Raw genomic sequence first — 20,897 nt, forward strand, 5'->3', positions numbered from 1 at the left:
ATTTTTTAATAATAATAAAATTAATAATTAATATATATATATAATTTTTGGAGGAGTTCTTGTATAGTAAAGATGTTGTACAATGTTTTGTGAACAATTTATTTAATAAAATTACAATAATTTTATTTTATAAAAAAATAAATTATTTGTTCAAGTTATTAGTGGTTTTTGAGTTCTATGTTTATGAGAATCCATGGTACTTATGTCAAATTTGGACTCTTTAAAGGAGAAAATAACCAGCTTAAATCAATCTTAACTCCCGATCTAAAGTTAAATAAATAAAAATTATTATTATTATTATTTCTTGGGTAGTTAAGTAACACTTGACTTGCTCAAGTTACCGGTGGTTTTTGAGCTCCAAGTTTATGAGAACCCATGGTATTGACTGATGCTATTCATGTGGAATATAACCTATTTAAAGGGGGGAATTAAACACGGGATCTATTAACCAGTGAGAGATTTGGTAGATCCCTCTCAACCAACTTTATTTTAAAATTATAAAAAATAAGAAACTTTGTGCCAAGAGGTGCTCTCCATCCTAGTATGGTAGAAATGTGTAACATAATGTAATATAATCAAGTAAGGGTTGAGGTGGGTTGTTAATTCCCTCACAGCTGGTGTATATTCCTAGAAATAATTGCTTAGCCTGTATTGATTAGATTCAATGATAGACAACTTCACTTAGTTGTCTCTCCTCTTTCTTAGTCATTGGGTCATTATTGTAAATAAAACAAAACATAATATGTAATGTTTTATAAATACAGTGATTGGGTCATTATTGTCCAAAAAAAACACATACTATCTAATATTCTCTAAACATTTTGACTCCATCAAAATAAAATAAAATAATAATTAAATATTTTGACTCCATAGAATAAAATAAAAATAAATAATTATTATTTTTATTGTTGTTGTCGTTATTATCATCATCAGTTGTCAAAATAAAATAAAAATAAATAATTATTGTTTTTATTATTATTATTTGAAATAAAAATGTGATTTTTTTATTATTTAAAATATAAATAAATTTTACACCTTAAAATACTCATACTAAAATTATATAAGTTAAATAACTTAAACTAAAACCCTTAAAAAAAAACTGCCAATATTAAAATTATATAAATTAAATAACTTAAACTCAAACCCTTACCAAAAAAGCTGCCCATACTAAAATTATATAAATTAAATAACTTAAACTTAAACCCTAAAAAAAATGATTATAACGACCGCATTAAAAAAGTATTGTTTTAAGACTCTGACTATTATTATCAAACGACTTAAAGAAGGTATTCTTTTAAGAGGCCATGGCCTCGTCTGTTTTTTTTCCCCTAGATTTTAGCCCAAAGAAGCAACACTTCACGTCCTCATATTTTCTTGGATTTTGGATAACGCGAAATTGCTTTCAAAAGCAAGTTCCAGCTGCAAATACACATCTGGAGCCTGCATATTCATATCTATCTGCAATATTATTTTTCATCCCGTATTCATTCTTCCCTGTTCCCACCATACAAAAAAAATGGAAATCCAAGAAGGGAAAGGTGTTGTGAAGGTGTGCGTTACAAAAGCAGGGGGATACATCGGATCATGGCTCGTCAAGAATCTTCTCCAAAGAGGCTACACTGTCAACGCCACTCTCAGAGATCCACGTACTATTTTCTTTACATTCGTCTAAAGCGTAAATTTTAATGCTAGTTCTGGTTAGATTTTTGTATCAACTAGTGTAGGTTTGCATAGATTTCGTTAATTTGAGATTTATCAAACTGTATGAAGGGATTTTTTTAATATATATATCAACACAGTTAATCGATGAATTTCAAGTTTACAGTATGTCAGTACCTATCCGGTCTGAAATTTGCATGCAGAAAATGAGGCAAAAATTGGGCCTCTGCTGTCCCTGCCTGGGGCTGCAGAGAGACTGAAGCTCTTCCAGGCAGATTTGTGCGAAGAGCACGCCTTCGATTCCGCAGTGGAGGGCTGTCAAGGGGTGTTCCACGTGGCCAGTCCTATGGACTTTTCCAAACTCACAGAGGTAAATTATTGTTAATTTTATTTTTCTGGTCATAAGATTTATCATGATTGATGGGAGCTGATATATTTATTTTGATGGTAGATTTTTGAGATATTAAATCTAATTACTGTGCATAAGATATCCTAGAAGTTGCACTGAGATGGAGCAGAACATCTTACAGTTTTCTGTAAATTGTGGGGTAGGATGATTTCGTTGGGCCGGCTGTGAAGGGAGTAATGAATGTGTTGAATGCCTGCTCACGAGCTAAATCGGTGAGGCGCGTGGTTTATACTTCGTCGATAGCAGCAGCTTGTCCGCTTAACGAGGAGGGAGAATTTCTCAGCGGCTGCAGTCTGGATGAATCTAGATGGACTCCTGTAGATTTCATGAGGAGGAAACACCAGCATCCTCTTGGGGTGGGTATAATTCCATTTCTTCCCAAAACCAACATTGCAAATCGAAATAAGAATACTCATTATTATTTAGAAATGTGCAGTTTTATTTCGTGGCCAAGACTTTGGCGGAGCAAGCAGCAATTGAGTATGGGTCAAAGAGCGAAATGGAGGTTGTGACAATTGGACCGAGTACAGTGTGTGGGCCTTGCCTTACTTCTACATTTCCGTTTTCATGCCGATTGCTCATAGAAATGGCAGGATTAGGTATTCGATTTTCCACGCTTAGTTTTGCTTTTGAAGACAGGGTTCCATTTATTTGGGGCCGTAAAAATCTGAAATGACAAGTTTGGTTTAAAACCCACAGGTAATTCCGAGCATCCACAGTCCCTTTTGGGATCCATTCCATTAGTTCATATAGATGACGTATGTGAGGCTCATATATTTTTGATGGAGCAACCCCATGTAGAAGGGCGACATATTTGCTCGGCGTTCTCCCTCACTGTGTCTGAGCTAGCAGATATAGTTCATAAACTTCATCCAGAACTCAGCGTACCATTCAAGTAGGCAATCTGCCCTTCCCACCTTTTTAAGACATATTTTTATATATTTGCATTGACTAGTAAGCTTAATTGGTTTATTTTTGCAGAGGTAGTGATGAAGAGAATGGTAGTGTTTATGTGCCAACTTCGTCTAAAAAGCTTTTGGACATGGGTTTTTCCTACAAATACGGTTTAGAAGACATGATCAATGACACCGTGAAATCAGCTAAAGCGTTTGGATTATTAAAGTAAGAATTTCAAACTCATTTGGTAAAGTTTTATTAAAATAAGAATTTCAAATTCTTGATTTTAGAGTTGTGTGGTTAATTTATGTTATTGTGTGGTTAATTTATGTTAAGTTGTATTTTAGAGTATTCACAGTAATAATCATATTCTGTCGATATTTCAAATCCCAAAAATTTATTATTAAGTTATTTTTTCAAACTCATTTTGTTAAAAAATATATGTAAATAGTATATTTTATAATTTTTTAAATGACAATATTTTTGATAAATTTCAAAGATTAGTTTTATTGGTAAGTAAAGAAATTTGAAAGGGAAATTAGTATTTAAAGTTTAATGGTAAGATGAATATTAAGAAGAGGGGATAATTGTTTGAAATGTTATAATATTTGATTTAATTTTTAAAGAATGATTTTATTAGTAAGTATTTTTGTCAGAAATATCTAAAAAAAATTGAATGGGTAATTAGTAGCAAGAGTTTATATTGTGAAGTGGAAGTAAATCTTTTTGAAAAGAAGAGATAATTGTTTCATATTTCTATTAAATTAAATATTTAATGTTTTATGTTTTATGTGAAAGAAATAGAAATATAAAAACAATTTTATGTTTTTCTTAAAATTATTTAGATTTTCTTTTAAATATGAAGTGTTGATTAAAAATATTAAAAAACATTATTTTTAATAATGAAAAACATAAATAATTTTATTATTGATTTAATAATATTCTCATCGTATAAATTTTGTAATGTACAAATAAAAATTACAATGAATACATGTCATTGCTTTACTTGAATATACAAGAGAATTACTAAATAGTTTGATTTACTTATATGTACAAGGGAATTACTAAATTAACTATTGATTATATTTTATATAAATGGTGTCTTCTCATTCTCAATAAATCTAGATAGTGCTTTAGTAATTTAAAGTTAGTTTATGGACATATTAATAAGATGCGAAAGAGTTCTTTCATATCATAAAATGGTATTGAAAAGACAACAAGTTACATAAATTTTAATATAATATAAAATGATTGTGATTTTTTCCATATCATAAAATGAGATTGAAAAGACTAGTTAAATACATTTTAATATAAGATGATTGTAATGTGTATTGGTGTTAGGAATTTGCATGTATATTTTTCAAACTTTTACATAAAGTTTCAGAATTTTTTAAAAGTGCTTAGGACTCAAAAGAAAAAAATATTTTAAAATTGAGATTATTTGATTCAATACATGTTTTGTTATTAATTGTGGTCATACTTAATCAGTAGTGTGAGATCTATTTTAAAAATATTAAAATAATGTTTCTACGTCTTTTAAATATTTAATAATATTTTTATTTTTCTAAAATAATTAATGAATATTTTATAATTATTAATATATAATTTTATGTATAAGCATTTTTCATCAAAATTATAGTAAAATTTAAAAAAAAACACACAATAAATGAAAATTTCAATTATAAAATTTTAAAAAACACTAAATGAAAAATTCAATTATAAAATTTTGCACTATAGTTTGAGTAAATGTGAGTAAATATTTTGTAACAATGTATTTTAATGCAATTTATAATAGCAAAAACAAAATTTGTATTAAAGGATTAAGGAAAGTACTATATGTAATGATAAAAATATCTATATTATATTATTTCAAAAACATATAATTATGAAGGGATGAATGGAAAATATTTGTAAATTGCGTTAAAAGCTTTAAAAGATATTAATATGATATATATATTAATGTAATTGAATTTTTTTTATCATTTTTAAAAAGAATTTATTATTTATATATAAAAATTTGAGGTGTTTCACATATTTTATGCTTAATAAAAATAATTGAATTAAAAAAAAGGAAGAGAAAGAGATTTTGAAAAGTAATTTTATATGATGTTTTGTATCTTATATATTTGTTATTAATGAATTGTGTTTTGTTGTTAGAGTATACATAGTATCTAAACTATTGTGTATATTTCACTGGATTAATTCATCACAACAGATTTGATAAAATATTGAAATTTTATTATGAAGGTTTATTTCCTTTATATCTCACATTCTTTTAAGTATTGATTTTATGCTTAGTTCATAAAAATAGTAGAAATGTGAAAATTATAAATATAAAAATACACATACACCATTCACAAATAAACATAAGATGAGGCCACTTTGTTCACTTTTCTTTAATATGGATAATATGTAAATATAAAGAAAGAGGTACTCCTTGTGGAAATACCTTATAGATGTGGCTTGGAAAGCTACTACAGAATCTTATCCTCCTCTTTTCTACTAACTAAATTCCCACTCCTAGGTCCTCTATCTAACTATAAAACAATATAATGAAATAGAACAGAACCCCTTCTCCTCTTAGTTTTTCGATATTTAATATTTCCCCTCTTAGTTGTTCGATATTTAACATTTCTTCGATATTTAACATTTCCCAATAGTCATATACAAACAGGTTTTTGACTTCCTCGACTGCCAATTAGAGTTATAATTTTGGACCTTCTAAATTTTTCTTGAAATTCCACACATGGATATCCCTATACGAGTAAGTAATGGGGATTGATGTGGCATCTTTATCATACCATGGTGGTCAACATGGTAGGTCGTGGGAGGCATAATTTTTTGCATACGAGCTCTAATTGACATTATATCTATGTTGTTGGAAAAGTCTATGAATGTAGATTAGTATCAAGGAGTCCCAACATAAGTCAGGAAAGTTTTCACCACAAAAAATGCCTATTTATGTGTCAAAACAACTCTAAAAGGTTTCAAACCCTCATTTTCGAAGCTGAGACCTGTCATTAAAATGAACCTACAAGTTTATTCTTTCAAATTTTTCCCACTCTATAAGCATTGAGACAGATGAGAAATAATATAATTATTCAAACCATATCATACCTTCACATTTAGTGTGGACTTTAGTCCCCAAATTATTTATTAAATAAGGTGATGAAAATTCTCCTCTACCTTCTCCCTAAGTATCAATGTGCTTTGCCTATAATTTTTCCTTTCAACCAAATCTTCCAAACGTCTTGCTACCCCTATCTTATAGGTTTGGACATCTTCTACAAAATTGTGTGCTCTACCAACTTTTCTAAAGCATTTGGTGCTAAGGCTTTTATGAAATGTAGAACCTACTCCACTTCTTGATCCAACATGGAAGGTTCATGGAGTTTTAGATTCTCCACATTAATTATTAAGTATATGTGCATGAATGGAGGTAGACTAGATATGTAGGCATTATCTTCCACCTTTTCCAATATCTTGAAAGGACCATACTATAGAGCCTTGATCTTCTTACTAGAGCATTGTAGTCTTTCTTGTTCAGCTATAACCAAAATTTATCTCCTACTTTCAATGTTTGGTCTATTCTGTGTTGATCATGTCCGGACTTGTATTTCTCCTATGACTTGTTTGACATCTCTTGCACTTGTAAATGGATTTTCCTAATATTCTAAACAAATTTATTAACTCTCAATGCATTTCCTATGGGGTCCTACATCACTCCTCCTTGTTATCCATATACAACATCCAAGGTTGTAGGTGAAAAATATCCAAATATAGTTTCAAAAGGTGACTCAATAGTGGAAGCATGGATTTCTATATTATACTAGGGTTGTATTCATGGTGCTAGATACTGCCAATATACAAGGGGTCTCCCCGATGTGAATTCTCAATTAGATCTTGCACCATTTGGAGTAGGAGCCCCATCTGAAGTATCAGCCTGGCCACCATAAATTAAGGTTTTCCTTGGTTCCAATGGATAGCATAAGAGATTATACACATAACCTTTGAATAACCAAGTAAGTGGACATTATGAAACACCAGTTGCAATGTGTAAAAGGAGACTTTCACGAGCGGGAGACATGAGTGAGTCTCTAGAAGGAAATTAATAGTAATATCCTAAGAGAGGCAGACGAGAGCAAGAAAAGCTTCGGTAATTATCTAGTGAATTAGTTCACATAGGAACCATGATCATTAAAGTGAATACAACATGCATTCAACAAGATAAGTACCAAAGCCAATGAAGTACTTCAATTTCCTTAGTACATATGAATATAGCAAATGCCACAAACATCCAAGGAATAATCCTACAATATTCATGATACATACATGAAAATGTGTTGGCTCATTGAGCTTCAATTATTAGGTGAAATACCCAAGTACACAATTACAATGATGAGCCACTAGCTCCAATAGTGCAACATTAAGTCAATTCTTACTTCTCCAAAGAATAGATTTCTCTCCTATGTCAAGTTAGAGAAGCTGAGACTAGCTCTCCAAAGCCTAAGCCTCCAAAATCCCTTTGCTTGAGTTATGAGGTTTTTTTTATAACAATAGGAATGAACTTTCATATCCCCTAAGACTCTTGAACTAAACTCATGACTCTTGGACTTCTAATGTGACCTTTGGACTTTTCCTAATAACTCTTTTGTCCATATGTGACTTTTCATATTCCACATATGACTCTGGGACTTCTACACATTACATTTTGTTATTTCCATTTTGATAATTACATCATCATATCCATAAGTAATATAGAAAGACACATGGACACATATGACATTGTGATGACACTTGTACAAGCCATGACTTGAATTTCATGATGTTGTGGCAATGCCAAGTTGTTTTCTTTGTCGCTATGTCTTTGACTTCTTCATGATAGATTCGATCAACACTTCATTTTCATGAAGGATATACTTTGTTTTTCATCTTAACTCTCCAAAGGGTCTTGCATCAGCATCAAGGCCTTCTGATTTATCATGCAATGTCTCCTTTCTTTCATGGTTGAGGATTTGTTTCACGCCTTCATTATGGTTTCTCTTTGTGCATCTTCTCTGCAACTGCTTCTTTGTCTCTTCTCCTTAAAATATTTATTAAGCATTATCTTGTCATGCTTAGAAAGTACATATACCCATGAAGATGACTCATGACAAGGAAAAATCAGTCCTAAAATCACCTATTGTATATGTACCTTGCTCATGAAAGAACTTGCTTATGATAGGATTGTGAAAGGACTGAGAAGGAAGGGCTTGATGAGGAAGGCATAGTTGATCTCAATAATGGATTAGGAAAACACCATTTTTCACTAAGACTGTGCCATGCACTCTGAGGAGGAGTTCTTAAAGTTCCATCACAATGGGCAACCACAAGGAACAAGGTTGATGAGTTTGTTGATTAATACTACGCCATGTGATAGGCTCAAAGGAATATGAGATAGTGAAAGCATGGTTTGACTTGACAAGGACTAAAAGGAGGCCTCACTAAGCTCTAGGACTATGCCATGTGATAAGAGGGAGATACTTGAGTTAGTGTTCAGCACAGGGGGGAAGCTTAGTGAACAAGGGTTTAAGGCTTGTTGCTTGAGACTATGTTATGTGCTGGAAGGAAGAGGAGGCTTAAAGGACATCACAAGTTGTTTCAATAGAGGCTCATTATTTGTTGAAACTACACGCTGCACTAAGAGAAGCTAGACAGGACAAGACTTGGGTGCAGAGAGGGATCATAGTCAACTGTGGAAGCAATACTAATCCTTGTCACTGCCCCTTACACTAGGATTAAGGGGAGGCCTCTACACCAACGTAGTTTTTCTCAATGGTGACTATTTTTTCATCAGGAATATGCTCTGCCTCCTATGCTAGCATAGTTTGGCACAATAGTGGATGATTGTCGAAGGAGATTGCGTAGTTCACTGACAAAGGCAACAAAAGGTAAGTCACTTTTCCCAAGAAGGTTCTCAATGCATTGTGGCGGTACGAGGGCCTTTGTATTATGTAATTGATTTTTGCAAGGGGATGGAAGAGGTCCTTGTTGTCAACCAAGAGTTCTCTATGTGCTATGCAAGGAAGAGGCGATCAAAAATCAATGTAGTGAGTTAATACAAGCAAGAACGGTTAGGTGGCCATACCTAGAATATTTCTTAATGTGTAGTCATTGGAGATGGCCTTGAGAAGGACTTAGTACACAAGACTTGGTGGGAAAGGTTGCATAAGTGAGACTCATGAATAGGTTGTGCTCATCAACTGGTAAGAGGTTTAATGCCTTCAGAACTCGCACTAGGTAGGAGGACCAAGAAGAGCTCAAAAATGACCAAGTGTGGGACCAGTAGAGTAAGAGAGGAAAAAGCATCTGAAAACAACTCAAACATGGATCACACACATGAATTCCATCAATACAATCAAAAGGAATACACAAGACTCATGAATAGTAGTCACCTTGAGATGACAAAAAAGTGACACTTATTTCTAAGTGTGACAGTCGAAATGCCACATTATGACACTTAGAACACAAGTTGCAACAAAGGTGTTGACTGTGACCAGAAAGTGCGCTAAGTTGTAGGCATGTGTCTATCACATATTCTTATGATATATAAGACCATATAATACATAAGAGCGTGATAGAACTTCCTCTAGTTATTTGCAAATGTGTGACACAAATAGGAGTGAAAATGGTTGGAAGCGAGAGTTGTGACATTAAGAAAGCACGAAAATGACACTTGGAAAAGTTAAAGAAATTGAAAGTGATACATGTCAGAGTGAATATAACATGAAAATGACACTTGTAAAAGTGAAAGAAAGCAAACATGACAGTTATGAACATGAAAGTGACACTTATAAAAGCGAAGGTGCGAAAGAGAAATAGTCAGGAAAACTAACTAGAATAGAAGTACAATCACAACCAAAGTGAGAAGGAAATTGTCAAATGAAAGTGTGCACTGATTGTCAACTATCTAGGCTTGCATAAGAAAGGTGCGCTCATGCATTTATCAAGGACAGAGCATGTGTGAGAAAGAAACTTTGACAATTAGAATCCGAGAAGAAGACTTAAACATGTAGCATAACGTCAATTAACCATGAAGTAACCATGAGGTGGCAGATTGTAAGATCCTCAATAGGCTCCAAATTCAAGTGTAGGGAAAATTTTGGAGGGTGTTGATTGCAACATCAACGGGTTTATATGGATTGTACTTTCATCACAGGTCTTCAAATTATTTTTATTGTAATACTGATCTGTATACTGTTGTAGATATTCCACTAGACAGCTCGTTACAACAGATATGATAATATTATATTAAAAATATGTGATTCCACACTATTACAGTTTTATTTAATTTCTAGAGCTATAAAATTAATTGTAATTAGTGCATGCATGTAAAAGTAAATGAAGAAGAAAAGTAGAGAACGACAAAATAATCTCACACACACAATACCTAAGATATGCTCTCTGGGAAACCCTTTCAGGAAAAAACACAGCTAGAAGGTGAGGTCGCTTCGCTCTCTTTCTCTGTCTAGAAATATGGTTGCAGATATAAAAAAGTAATGTAGGTGGCTCGTAGGCTGCTACAGTGCACAAATCCTCCCTGTGTGCTCAAACTCCTATCTCTCCTCGCTATCTTTTCTCATCTATGGAATAAATTCTCTCGAAAGAATGGAATTCCTCCTCCTCCTAGTGGGCTGATTATAACATAGCCTGATAGCCTACTAGTGGTTAAGTTTGACTACATAAACTCTTAACTAGAGTTACGAAATAAACTCTTCTAGAGTCTTTTACATCACAAACACGTGAATAGCCTCATTGCCATGAATAATGGGGGATTACGCTACATCCTCCCGAACTATAGGTGTGAAAACATGAAGGTCAACTTCTAAGTGGCATAACTTGTTGAAAAATGTGCAATAGTAAATGCTAAATTTAGAAAGTGCTAAAAATATAATTGCTAAAAGGAGCACTTCTAAAAATAGCAGTTTGGCCAATGAGAATGTTGGCCACCTTGGGTGACAGGTGAAACTGCTAAAAATAACATGTTCTAAAAATAGCATTTCTGGGTCCCTTCCTATTTATAGCAGCCCCTGGTCTATCTATAGGAAGTAAATTCGGATTTGGTCTTACCGGTAGTTTAAAATATTAATTAATTAATCTCCATGAGTTAATTAGTTATGGAAAATTAAACTTGAAGTGTTTATGAGAACATGCAATAATTTATCCACTAATTAGGGAATGTGTCCTTGATTTGCTCCACTGATTGAGGAATTAAGGATGAGTTCTATATTGAGAGGATCAAGTTCAGTTAGATTAATTTAACAAGTTGTTAAATTAATGAGATATAGTTTGTTGATGCTTGCATGCATTTGACAACTATTATTTTCATATAAATGTTTTTTCACTCATGGATAACTGATGCATGTCAGTTCTGTCAGAGACCCAGTTGAGATCAGAGAAGGGACAATGTACTATCAGTTGGATGAATATTTTTCCTGTAAAGGAAGCTCATCCATGATGAGTATTTATCTCCTTCAGGCTTGTGCAGTTATTTCAAAGGTCAGCATTGTGTGTGAGGTGAGAATCACACAGGTTGCAGCTGGAGGACCCAGGAAAAACTGTGCATAGAAATAGGAGGCTTGGAGGGAAGAGAAGAAGGTTTGTGAGAAACCTTTGACTGTCTATGAGCATCAGAGGTGTTGCAGAGAGAGCGGGATAGCTTTTGAGTTGATTCTTTTTGTAATACTCGCTATATTTCCACTTGTATGATAATACAAAGTTGGGTTTTTAGGCTAGGGCTTTCCCCAGGTTATATCTTCTATGTTATGTGTGATTGATTCCTTCTTATCAGTTATATGTGTTCTTATTGATGTTTCTCATGTTCGATTAAGCTTCCGCTCAATTCTTGTAGAAGTAGATCAAGTTTTTTCCTTTAGTACATTGCATTATTAGGTGTTCTACAGGTAGGAATTTCTACATGGTATCAGAGCTAACTGATTTGTAGAAAAAGTTCTACATGGTATCAAAGCTACCTGATTTGTAGAAAAAATTCTACATAATTGTTGCATATGTACTCCAATTGACGTGATTATTGCGTCGTTGAAAATCTTTCTGTGTGTAGAATAACATGAAAAGGTATTTTTCTTAAGGGGAAATGTTTTACCCCCAAAAAACGTCGTTTGATGCCTCAAAACGCTCCTGGAAGGTTTCAAACCTCATTTCACCAACTTGGGTCCCGCCAATGAAAATGGTCCCGTGAGATGATTCCTCGACTTTTTCCACTCTAAATGCATCGAGATGGATGAAAACAAATATAATGATCCAATTTAGATCACACCTCCCCATTTTGGGAGGATTTTGTTCCCCAAAATATTTTATTAAATGAGGTGAGGAAAATTTTCCTTCACCTTCTCTCTGTTGTACCATTTATCTTTTCCTGGAAGTTGTCCCTTCAACCCAATCTGCCAAAGATCTTGTTGCCCTTGTCTTGTAGTTCTGGACCTCTTCTGCAAAACTGTATCTTCTATCAACTCTTCCTAAGTACTAAATCCTCCATAGAAGGTAGGACATGTTCCTCTTCCTGATCTAGCATGTAAGGCTCATAAAGTTTCAAATTCTCTACATTTACAACTCATTAAATGTGTATATATGGTGGTAAACTGAGTCGATAGGCAATATCACCCACCTTTTCTAGTATCTCAAAACGACCATAACTTAGAGCCTTAATTTTCTTACTAGACCCCTATAGCCTCTCCTTATTCAACTATAGCCATACTTTGTTTCCCACCTTGAATGATTTCTCTGTTCTGTTCTGATCATGCTTGGTCTTATACTTCACCTGCGACTTCTGCAGTGTTTCCTGTACCTGTAGATGGAGCTGCCTGATATTCTCTATAACTTTTTCATCCCTCAAAGCATTTCTTGTAATGTTTTCCTTCACTCCTCCTTGTTGCCCCTATGCAATATCCAAAGGTGAAGGTGGCAAATATCCAAAACAAGTTTCAAATGGGGACTTTCCTACAGAAGTGTGGACTGCTATGTTATAAGAATTTTGTATGTGTACCATATTTTCATCCCAGGTCCTGGGATGCTTATGGTTGTAGCCCCTTAGAAGCTGCACCAAAGTCCTATTGTCTACTTCTATCTACACATCTGTATGTGGATGGAATGTTGTAGATCTCTTCAACTTCATGTCTATCTTCTCCCACAATGTAGTCTAGAATGCACTGATAAATCTTGTATCCCTGTCTAAAATGATGCTCCTTGGTATCCCAAAGTATACCCAAACCTGTCCAAAGAAAATGTTTGTTTCTTCTTGTCTGTTGATGGTCTTTTTATAGGGCATTAGAATACACATCTTGTTGAACCTATGAACTACCACGAATAGGTAGTCATGTCCCTTCTTGGTTGGCGGTAAACCTCCCATAGAGTCCATGGAAATGCTTTCCCAAAGACGAGTAGGTATAGGTAAGGGATGATAAAAACCTTGTTTCCTATTTCTAGGCTTGCTAGTACATCAAAGCATGCATCCTCTTCTGAACCTAGATACTTGTTCTTGCATCTTGGGCCAATATAGATACCTCTGCAAGTTAGCCACAGTCTTCCCTACACTGAAGTGCCTTGCGACCTTGGAGGTGTGAGCCTCTCTAATTAGTTGCAAACGCTCACCTTTAGGAACACATAGCTTATCTAGAATGTAGAGTAACCCATCCTGGAGATGGTAGTCAATGGTGTTGTCGCCATCATGCACATGACTCTAACTTTGAAACCACTGATACACCTCCTTGAATTCCTCATCTTTTGAATATGCCTCTCTGTATGCATCATGAGTAAATGGATCCATGTGCATAAGAGTCCCCAAAGTTGTAATATTTAATGTGGGTGGCCTTGAAAGCATATCATCCAACTTGTTTGTGTTGCCCTTCTTATACTTGATCACCAAATGAAACTGCAGTAAAAGCCCCATCCACTTGTAATTCCTAGTCTGTTGTAGCTTATTCTGGGCCTGCAAGTACTGTAACGGCTAGTGATACGTGTGGATTATTTTCTCCTTTCCCATAAAATAGTGCTTCCACTTCTTCATAGCTTGCACCATGGCATAGAGATCCTTATTGTAGATAGGGTAGTTAAGAACTGCCCCAACAAATACTTCAGAATGGTAGAAAACATGCCTTCCTCCTTGCATCAAGATAACTCCCATAGCATACCCACTCGCATCTATATCCACTTCAAAGGGTTTTTGCAAGTTTGGTAATGCCAAAACTGGTTCTTCACTGATCTTGTTATTTAGCTCATCGAAAGCCTTTTGTTGCCCTTTTCCCCACTGGAAACTCTTGCCACTTTTTGTTATGGCATGGAGCGGTGTTGCTACCGCTAAAAACGAGGCTATGAATTTCCTCAGGTACCATGATGCTCCAATGAAACTCCTAACCTCAGTAACATTAGTAGGCACTGATCATTTCATGATGGCCTCCATCTTGGAAGGATCTATCTTCAATTCTCCTCCACCAATCACATATCCCAAATGCACCAAGGACTATTGCGCAAACTCAAACTTCTTGAGATTTTCTAGCAACTGGTGCTTCTTCAATGTTTCCAGGACCAACGTCAAATGTGAAATATGCTCCTCCTAGGTAGCACTATATACTAGTAAATCATCCAAATAGACAATAACAAATGAATCTATAAAAGGGCACAGTACATCATTCATTAATCTCATAAATGTAGTTGGTGCATTACATAGGCCAAATGGCATAACTAACCACTCATACAAACCTTTCCTGGTTTTGAAAGCAGTCTTCCATGTATCTTCTTCTTTGACTCGAACCTGGTGATATCCATACTTCAAGTCCATCTTGGTGAAATACCTTGCTTGATGTAACTGATCTAGCAGATCGTCTATCCTAGGCAACAAGGAAAATTTTAAGGATGAAAATTTTTCTTCAAGTTTAGAAACTTTGACGAATATTAGTAGTCCCCAAATTGAAAAATATAAAATATTGTTTGATATCTTTGTAAAAACATGCAAATTTATAATAGTTTTATATATAGCCTTTATACAATTTTTCCAATATTAAGGTAAAATATTTTTATACTATAAAATTTGGGCAAATCATCTATAGAAAAAAATGGAAATTGGCGAATCTTTTTTTGGAAAAACCATGGAAAATTATCCCACTTGCGAATATTAGCCCTTAAAATTGTCCATGCTAGGCAAGGGGTATCTGTTCTTGAGTGTGATTTTATTGAACACCATGTAATCTATACACATCCACCAAGTCCCATCCTTCTTTGGCATAATGATGATGGGTGACCCACACGGTTATGTACTTGGTCGAATGATACCCTGTTCTAGGAGTTGTTGCAACTGTTTCTTCACCGCACTTGCTTTTATAACAGACTGCCTGTACAACCCAATATTTGGCAATGGGGAGTCTGGAAATAGTTGGATCTCGTGCTCCACTTCTCTCTTAGGGGGTAGCCCTTTAGGCTTTCGAAACACGTATTTGTATGCCTGTAACAGCTCCTACAAAAAAAAATTGTTTCTTAGTACACCCCTCTAGGGATGCCTTGCCTCTTATTTACTCCTGTATAGACTGATTTTCTCTTAAAAACAATAAAATATACTTCTTGCTGGAACTGATCAATTTCTTGGCTTGGTTGGCACTTACTAGTGAAATTTTTTACTTACCTTTGTGCTTGTTGATGATGAGTGATTTTCCATCCTTGATGAGCCGGTACTAGTTAGTTCTCTTCATGAATATTACATCATGCATGTACATGTATGGACTCCCAAACACGACTCCACATACATCAAGGGAAACCATATCCATATCTACTTCATCAATCAAATCAACACTAATAACAAATCTAATTTTACACTATTTTTTTACCTTCAACTCTGCATCCTTATGTACCCATCCCAGTTGATACGGGTTTGGATAATCATGAACTTCCAGCCCCAAATTCTTGACTAGATCTACTTCAATGATATTTTCCTATGACCCTGAGTCAAATAGAGCATCAATCTTCATCTTCTTGACCAGTATCTTTACATGGAAGAGTCTGGTCATTTCTTTCTCTTCTTATTGTTGAAGGCTACTCAGGTTCACCTCCTTTTGCACTGATGTACATATGATCTTCTCATCCAAGTCTAATTTTCTTTCAACTTGGTTGCTCAAATCAATGGCCATGCGATTCTTCTTCTTATTATCTTTCTTCATGTGCTTTGGGTTTAGCTTTGCATGCAAATTCCAGCCCTTCTCCACTGTATGGCCATCAATGTTGCAGCGATTGCAGTGGTTGCTAGGATCTTTGCACTGGTTTGTTGTGGCTGTCATATTTTTATCTTTCCCCCTTTTGGCTTCTTCATCCCCTCCTTAGAAGCATCTTGATTCTCCTTTTTCTTCCATCCACTTGATTTTGCTCTTTTTAGGCCTACGTTCTCCAAGTATTGTGCATGTATACAAGCCTCGTCCACCGTTTTGGGCTTGAACAACATCACTTGCACACGCATATGGCGGTGCCGACCCCCCAAATACTTGAGGAGTACATCTGGGTTCTTTGGAGAGATACCCAACATTATAGCCATCTTTTTGAATTTTGTGGTGTACTCCTGCACGCTTTGGCTCGGTTTTTTCCTTAAGTAATGCCACCGGATCCACTGGTCTTCCACGTACCCAATGTGATAAAACCGTGACTTAATGAGGGTTTTGAAATCCTCCCACTTAATAATTGGAGGTTCTCCCTCCAACCTCAAGGTTTTTCTGTGGCTCTCCCACCAAGTCAGTGCATGGCCCTCCAATTTCAGCCACACGAATGAGATCTTTTTCCCTTCCTCGATCTTTTGGACACTGAAATAAACTTCCAGTTGATGCAACCAATGGTTTAGCTTCAGAGCGTCTATCACATCGTGGTATGCCTTGATATTGACTTCTCCTTCCACTTTAAACAAGGATTGGTTCACAACACTCGAACTGGGTTGATATTTTTTTGGGTTATTTCTTTGGCTAGTTCTCTACATCTTCCTGATATCCCAATCCCACTTCTGATTTTTCCTCCACATTTGAACCCCCTCCTTATCCAAATATGCCCAACTTATTGCTTAGGTCCACTATGAGGAGGTTTACATTGTATTTTATATCCACGACTTGTTCTTTGAGCCGTGAAAACCTCAACTCTGCAGGATCACGAGGTTCATTTACATATTCATCACCCATGATTAGGGTTTTACGATTTTCGGCCTTGCTGATATAGATCCCTGCAATCTCCACAAAATACCCAAAGAAATGTTCTTTGATACCAAATGATCTGTAAACTACCATGGATATTCCACTGGATAACTCGTCACAACATCTAATAATATTATATTAAAAATATGAGATTCTACACTATTACAGTTTTATTTAATTTCTAGATCTATAAAATTAATTGTAATTAGTGCATGAATGTAAAATTAAATCAAGAAGAAAATTAGAGAACAAAAAAATAATCTTTCACACACACAATACACAAGATATGCTCTCTGGGAATCCTTTCGGGAGAAAACCCGACTGCAAGGTGAGGCCGCTTCACTCCCTTTCTCTGGCTGGAAATATGGCTGCAGATACAAAGAAGTAATGTCTATGGTCCATGGGCTACTACAAAGCATAGATCCTCTCTTTGTTCTCTACCTCCTATCTCTCCTGGCTATCTTTGCTCAACTATGGAACAAAATTCTCTCGAAAGAATGGAATGCCTCTTCCTCCTAGTGGCCCGGTTATAACACAACCCAATAACCTACTAGTGGTTAAGTTTAACTACATCAACTCTTAACTAGAGTTAAAAAATAAACTCTTATAGAGTATTTTACATTACAAACACATGGCTAGCCCCTTTTCCATGAATAACGGGGGCTGACGCGGCATCCTCCAGAACTATAGGTTTGAAAACATGAAGGTCAACTTCTAAGTGGTATACCTTTTGCATACGGACTCCAATCGATGTGATTCTTGCGCCGTTGGAAATCATTGTGTGTAGAATAACATGAAAAGGTGCGAAACTTAAGCAACAAAGTTCTACCCCACAAAAAACGTCGTTTTATGCCTCAACGCTCCTGGAAGGTTCCAAACCTCGTTTCACCAAACTGGGTCCCACCAATAAAAACGGTCCCATGAACTGATTCCTCCACTTTTTCCACTCCAAATGCATTGAGATGGATGATAAACAACATAATGATCCAATTTTGATCAAACACCTCAAAAGCTACACCAAATTCTTTTTTCTACTTCTATATACCCACCTATATGTGTATGAAATGTTGTACCATTCTCTTTAATTTGGTGTCCATATTCTCCTACATTGTATTCCAAAATGCATTGAGAAATCTATTATATCTTTCTAAGTATGCTCCTTGGTATCCCAAAGTGCACCTAAATCCATTCAAAGAACATGTTTTCTACTTCTTGTCTTTTAATGGTCATTTTACATGGCACGAGAATGCACATCTAGTTGAAAATTTTAAGTACCACAAATAGATAGGCATGTCCCTTCCTTGTTATTGGAAAAAAATCCATAAAATCCATGGAAATTCTTTCCCAATGTCTAGTCGATACCAATAAGACATGATATATACCTTGCTTCTTATTGTTGGGCTTGTTGGTACAATAAAGCACATATCCTTCAATATATTCTACTACATCTTATTGCATTCTAGATACGTACCCATACTTCTCTAAATTTCCAATTGTCTTTCTAACTCCAAAATGTCCTACAACCGTATAGGTGTGGGCCTCTCTTATAAGTTGTTGTAGCTTACCTTTAAGAACACAAAGCTTGTTGTCACCATCTTCTACATGAATATGGTGTTATAGCGACTAAAACACCTCCTTTAAGTATACTTATTCTATGTATGTCTCTTTAAATGCATCATCTATGAAAGGATCCATGTGCATCAGACATTCCAAAACTATATTTTTTTATTTGCATGGTCTTGAAAGCATGTCTTCCAACCTATTTTTGATACCCAACTTTTTCTTAATGACTACATGAAATTATTATAAAACCCCCATCCACTTGTAATGTTTCTTTTTTATAGCCTACTTTGGGCTTGCAACTACTGTAGTAGTTGGTGATCTATGTGGGTGATGGTCCTCCATGCCCATCAAATAATGTTTCCACTTTTTAACAAATTATAACAAGGAATAGAGATCCTTGTCTTAAGTAGGATAGTTTAGAAATACCCAACAAAATATTTCATAAAAACAATATGTAGGCCTTCCTCCTTGCATTAAAATTGCTCCCATGGTATACCCACTTGCATCTGTCTCTATTTTGAAAGGATTCTACAAGTTTGGTAAGGTGAGAGTAGGTGCCTAACTGATATTTATTTTCAACTCATCAAAATCCTTCTACTAATTCTCCCCCCATTGGAAAATCTTACTACTCACTATCATTGCATGGAGTGGTGTAATTGTTATGGTGGATAAATCTCTCTTGTGGACAAGAGTGATCTCCATATATTCAAAGACAAATCTAGAAACAAATAACTACTACTTTTCCTTAATCTATAACTGAAATATGATGTATGAAATGTGTAAGAGCCTCTTACCTTTTCTGTAGAATGTTTGTGGACTTCCTTTTGATGCTTTCAAAATCCTTTCTTCATTGCTTCAAAAAAATATATGCATAAACATAAATGAACAAGGAATAAAATCACAACAAAGATAAAGAGTAAAACACAAAGTGAATGGAAATTGAAACATAGCATAGAATACCATGTTAATCTAGTATTTAGTTATAAACTATGCAAAATATCAAGGATCTTTGAAAAGAGCATCATAACAAGTGAAAATAGGAAAGAAACAACTGCTTGTATTAACCTTGAATAAGAAGGATAAATACGCATGTCTCTGAACCCGCGATCACCTCGGCCTGGGAACGCCTGAACGAACGAGCTTCAGCATGGATCCTTCGGATCCACCCGGTGGGGATCCGGAGCTGCAAAAAGCCTTCTCCAATCTGGTAAAGTCTCTCCCTCCGCAAAGACCTAGACCAACAGCAACAAAGTTTGTGAAGAAGCTTGATGTATTACAGGAAGTCCAACTGCCTCCTACCATTCCACGCATGGCAGCCATTTCCCTAGCAGAGAAAGGGTTAATCGAGCAAATTACAGGATTGTGGCCATCATCCAGAACAATGCAAAGATGGGTCGAGCGAAACTGGTCAGACAAGATCCAGGGTAAAATATCCATCAGATTCTGTGGCAGAGGATATTTTACTTTTCATTTTGAAACCAAAGAGGATAAAGATCTAATATTCAAAAATGGGCCTTACTTTATGGACTCCAGAGGTCTCTACCTCAATAAATGGACTCTGGATTTTGATCCAGAACTGGATATACCAAATGCGGTCCCAATTTGGGTTAGACTGCCTCACCTTCCCCTTCACTGCTGGGGGGACGACTCGGTTAAAGCAATAGGAAATGCGGTTGGGAAATACATAGATCGCAGTGAACCAAAAGACAACATGCAGGCGTGTGCGCGGATTTGTGTTGAAGTCGATCTGGGTCGAGGACTGCCGGAAGCGATCAAACTGAAAGTTGATGACTGGTGCCATATTCAGCAGTTGGACTACGAGCAGATACCCTTCAAATGCAAGGTATGCCATGAATATGGACACTTTGCAAATAGATGCACTAAAATAGTTAATGTAGAATCTGATGAGCAGGATGGGCAATGGGAAACCGTAAAAAGGAAAAAACCAACTCCTCCCCTCAAATCTACGGAATCTGAGGCCCCTGGTCCTTCCCATCAGCATCCTTCCCGTCAACAACCTTCCCATCAGCAACCCTCCTCCTCCCAGCAACCTCCCCTTCAAAATCCTCCCTCACCTCCTCGGATTTCCAATCCTCCTATCCCTCCATCCTCTAATCCCTTCGTGATCCTCTCTGAGGCAGATTCTGGGCCTGATTTCC

At 35.5% G+C, this 20,897-nt stretch overlaps 1 protein-coding gene across 1 annotated transcript in view; it reads left to right on the top strand.

Annotated features, from left to right (window-relative positions):
* Positions 1–1,370: 1,370 nt before the first annotated feature.
* Positions 1,371–20,897, top strand: part of LOC149166153 (putative anthocyanidin reductase) — a 47,397-nt gene continuing 27,870 nt past the window's right edge. Inside the window, exons 1-6 of the mRNA XM_089431295.1 lie at positions 1,371–1,646; positions 1,863–2,029; positions 2,212–2,424; positions 2,505–2,667; positions 2,768–2,963; positions 3,050–3,190. Coding sequence (XP_089287421.1) covers positions 1,517–1,646; positions 1,863–2,029; positions 2,212–2,424; positions 2,505–2,667; positions 2,768–2,963; positions 3,050–3,190 — 1,010 coding nt within the window. The 5' untranslated portion in view covers positions 1,371–1,516. The remainder of the gene's footprint in view (positions 1,647–1,862; positions 2,030–2,211; positions 2,425–2,504; positions 2,668–2,767; positions 2,964–3,049; positions 3,191–20,897) is intronic.

Source organism: Pinus tabuliformis, chromosome 5_1 (assembly GCF_031772625.1).
Source record: "Pinus tabuliformis cultivar Carrire ecotype Pingquan chromosome 5_1, CPIR1, whole genome shotgun sequence".
Lineage (NCBI taxonomy): Eukaryota > Viridiplantae > Streptophyta > Pinopsida > Pinales > Pinaceae > Pinus > Pinus tabuliformis.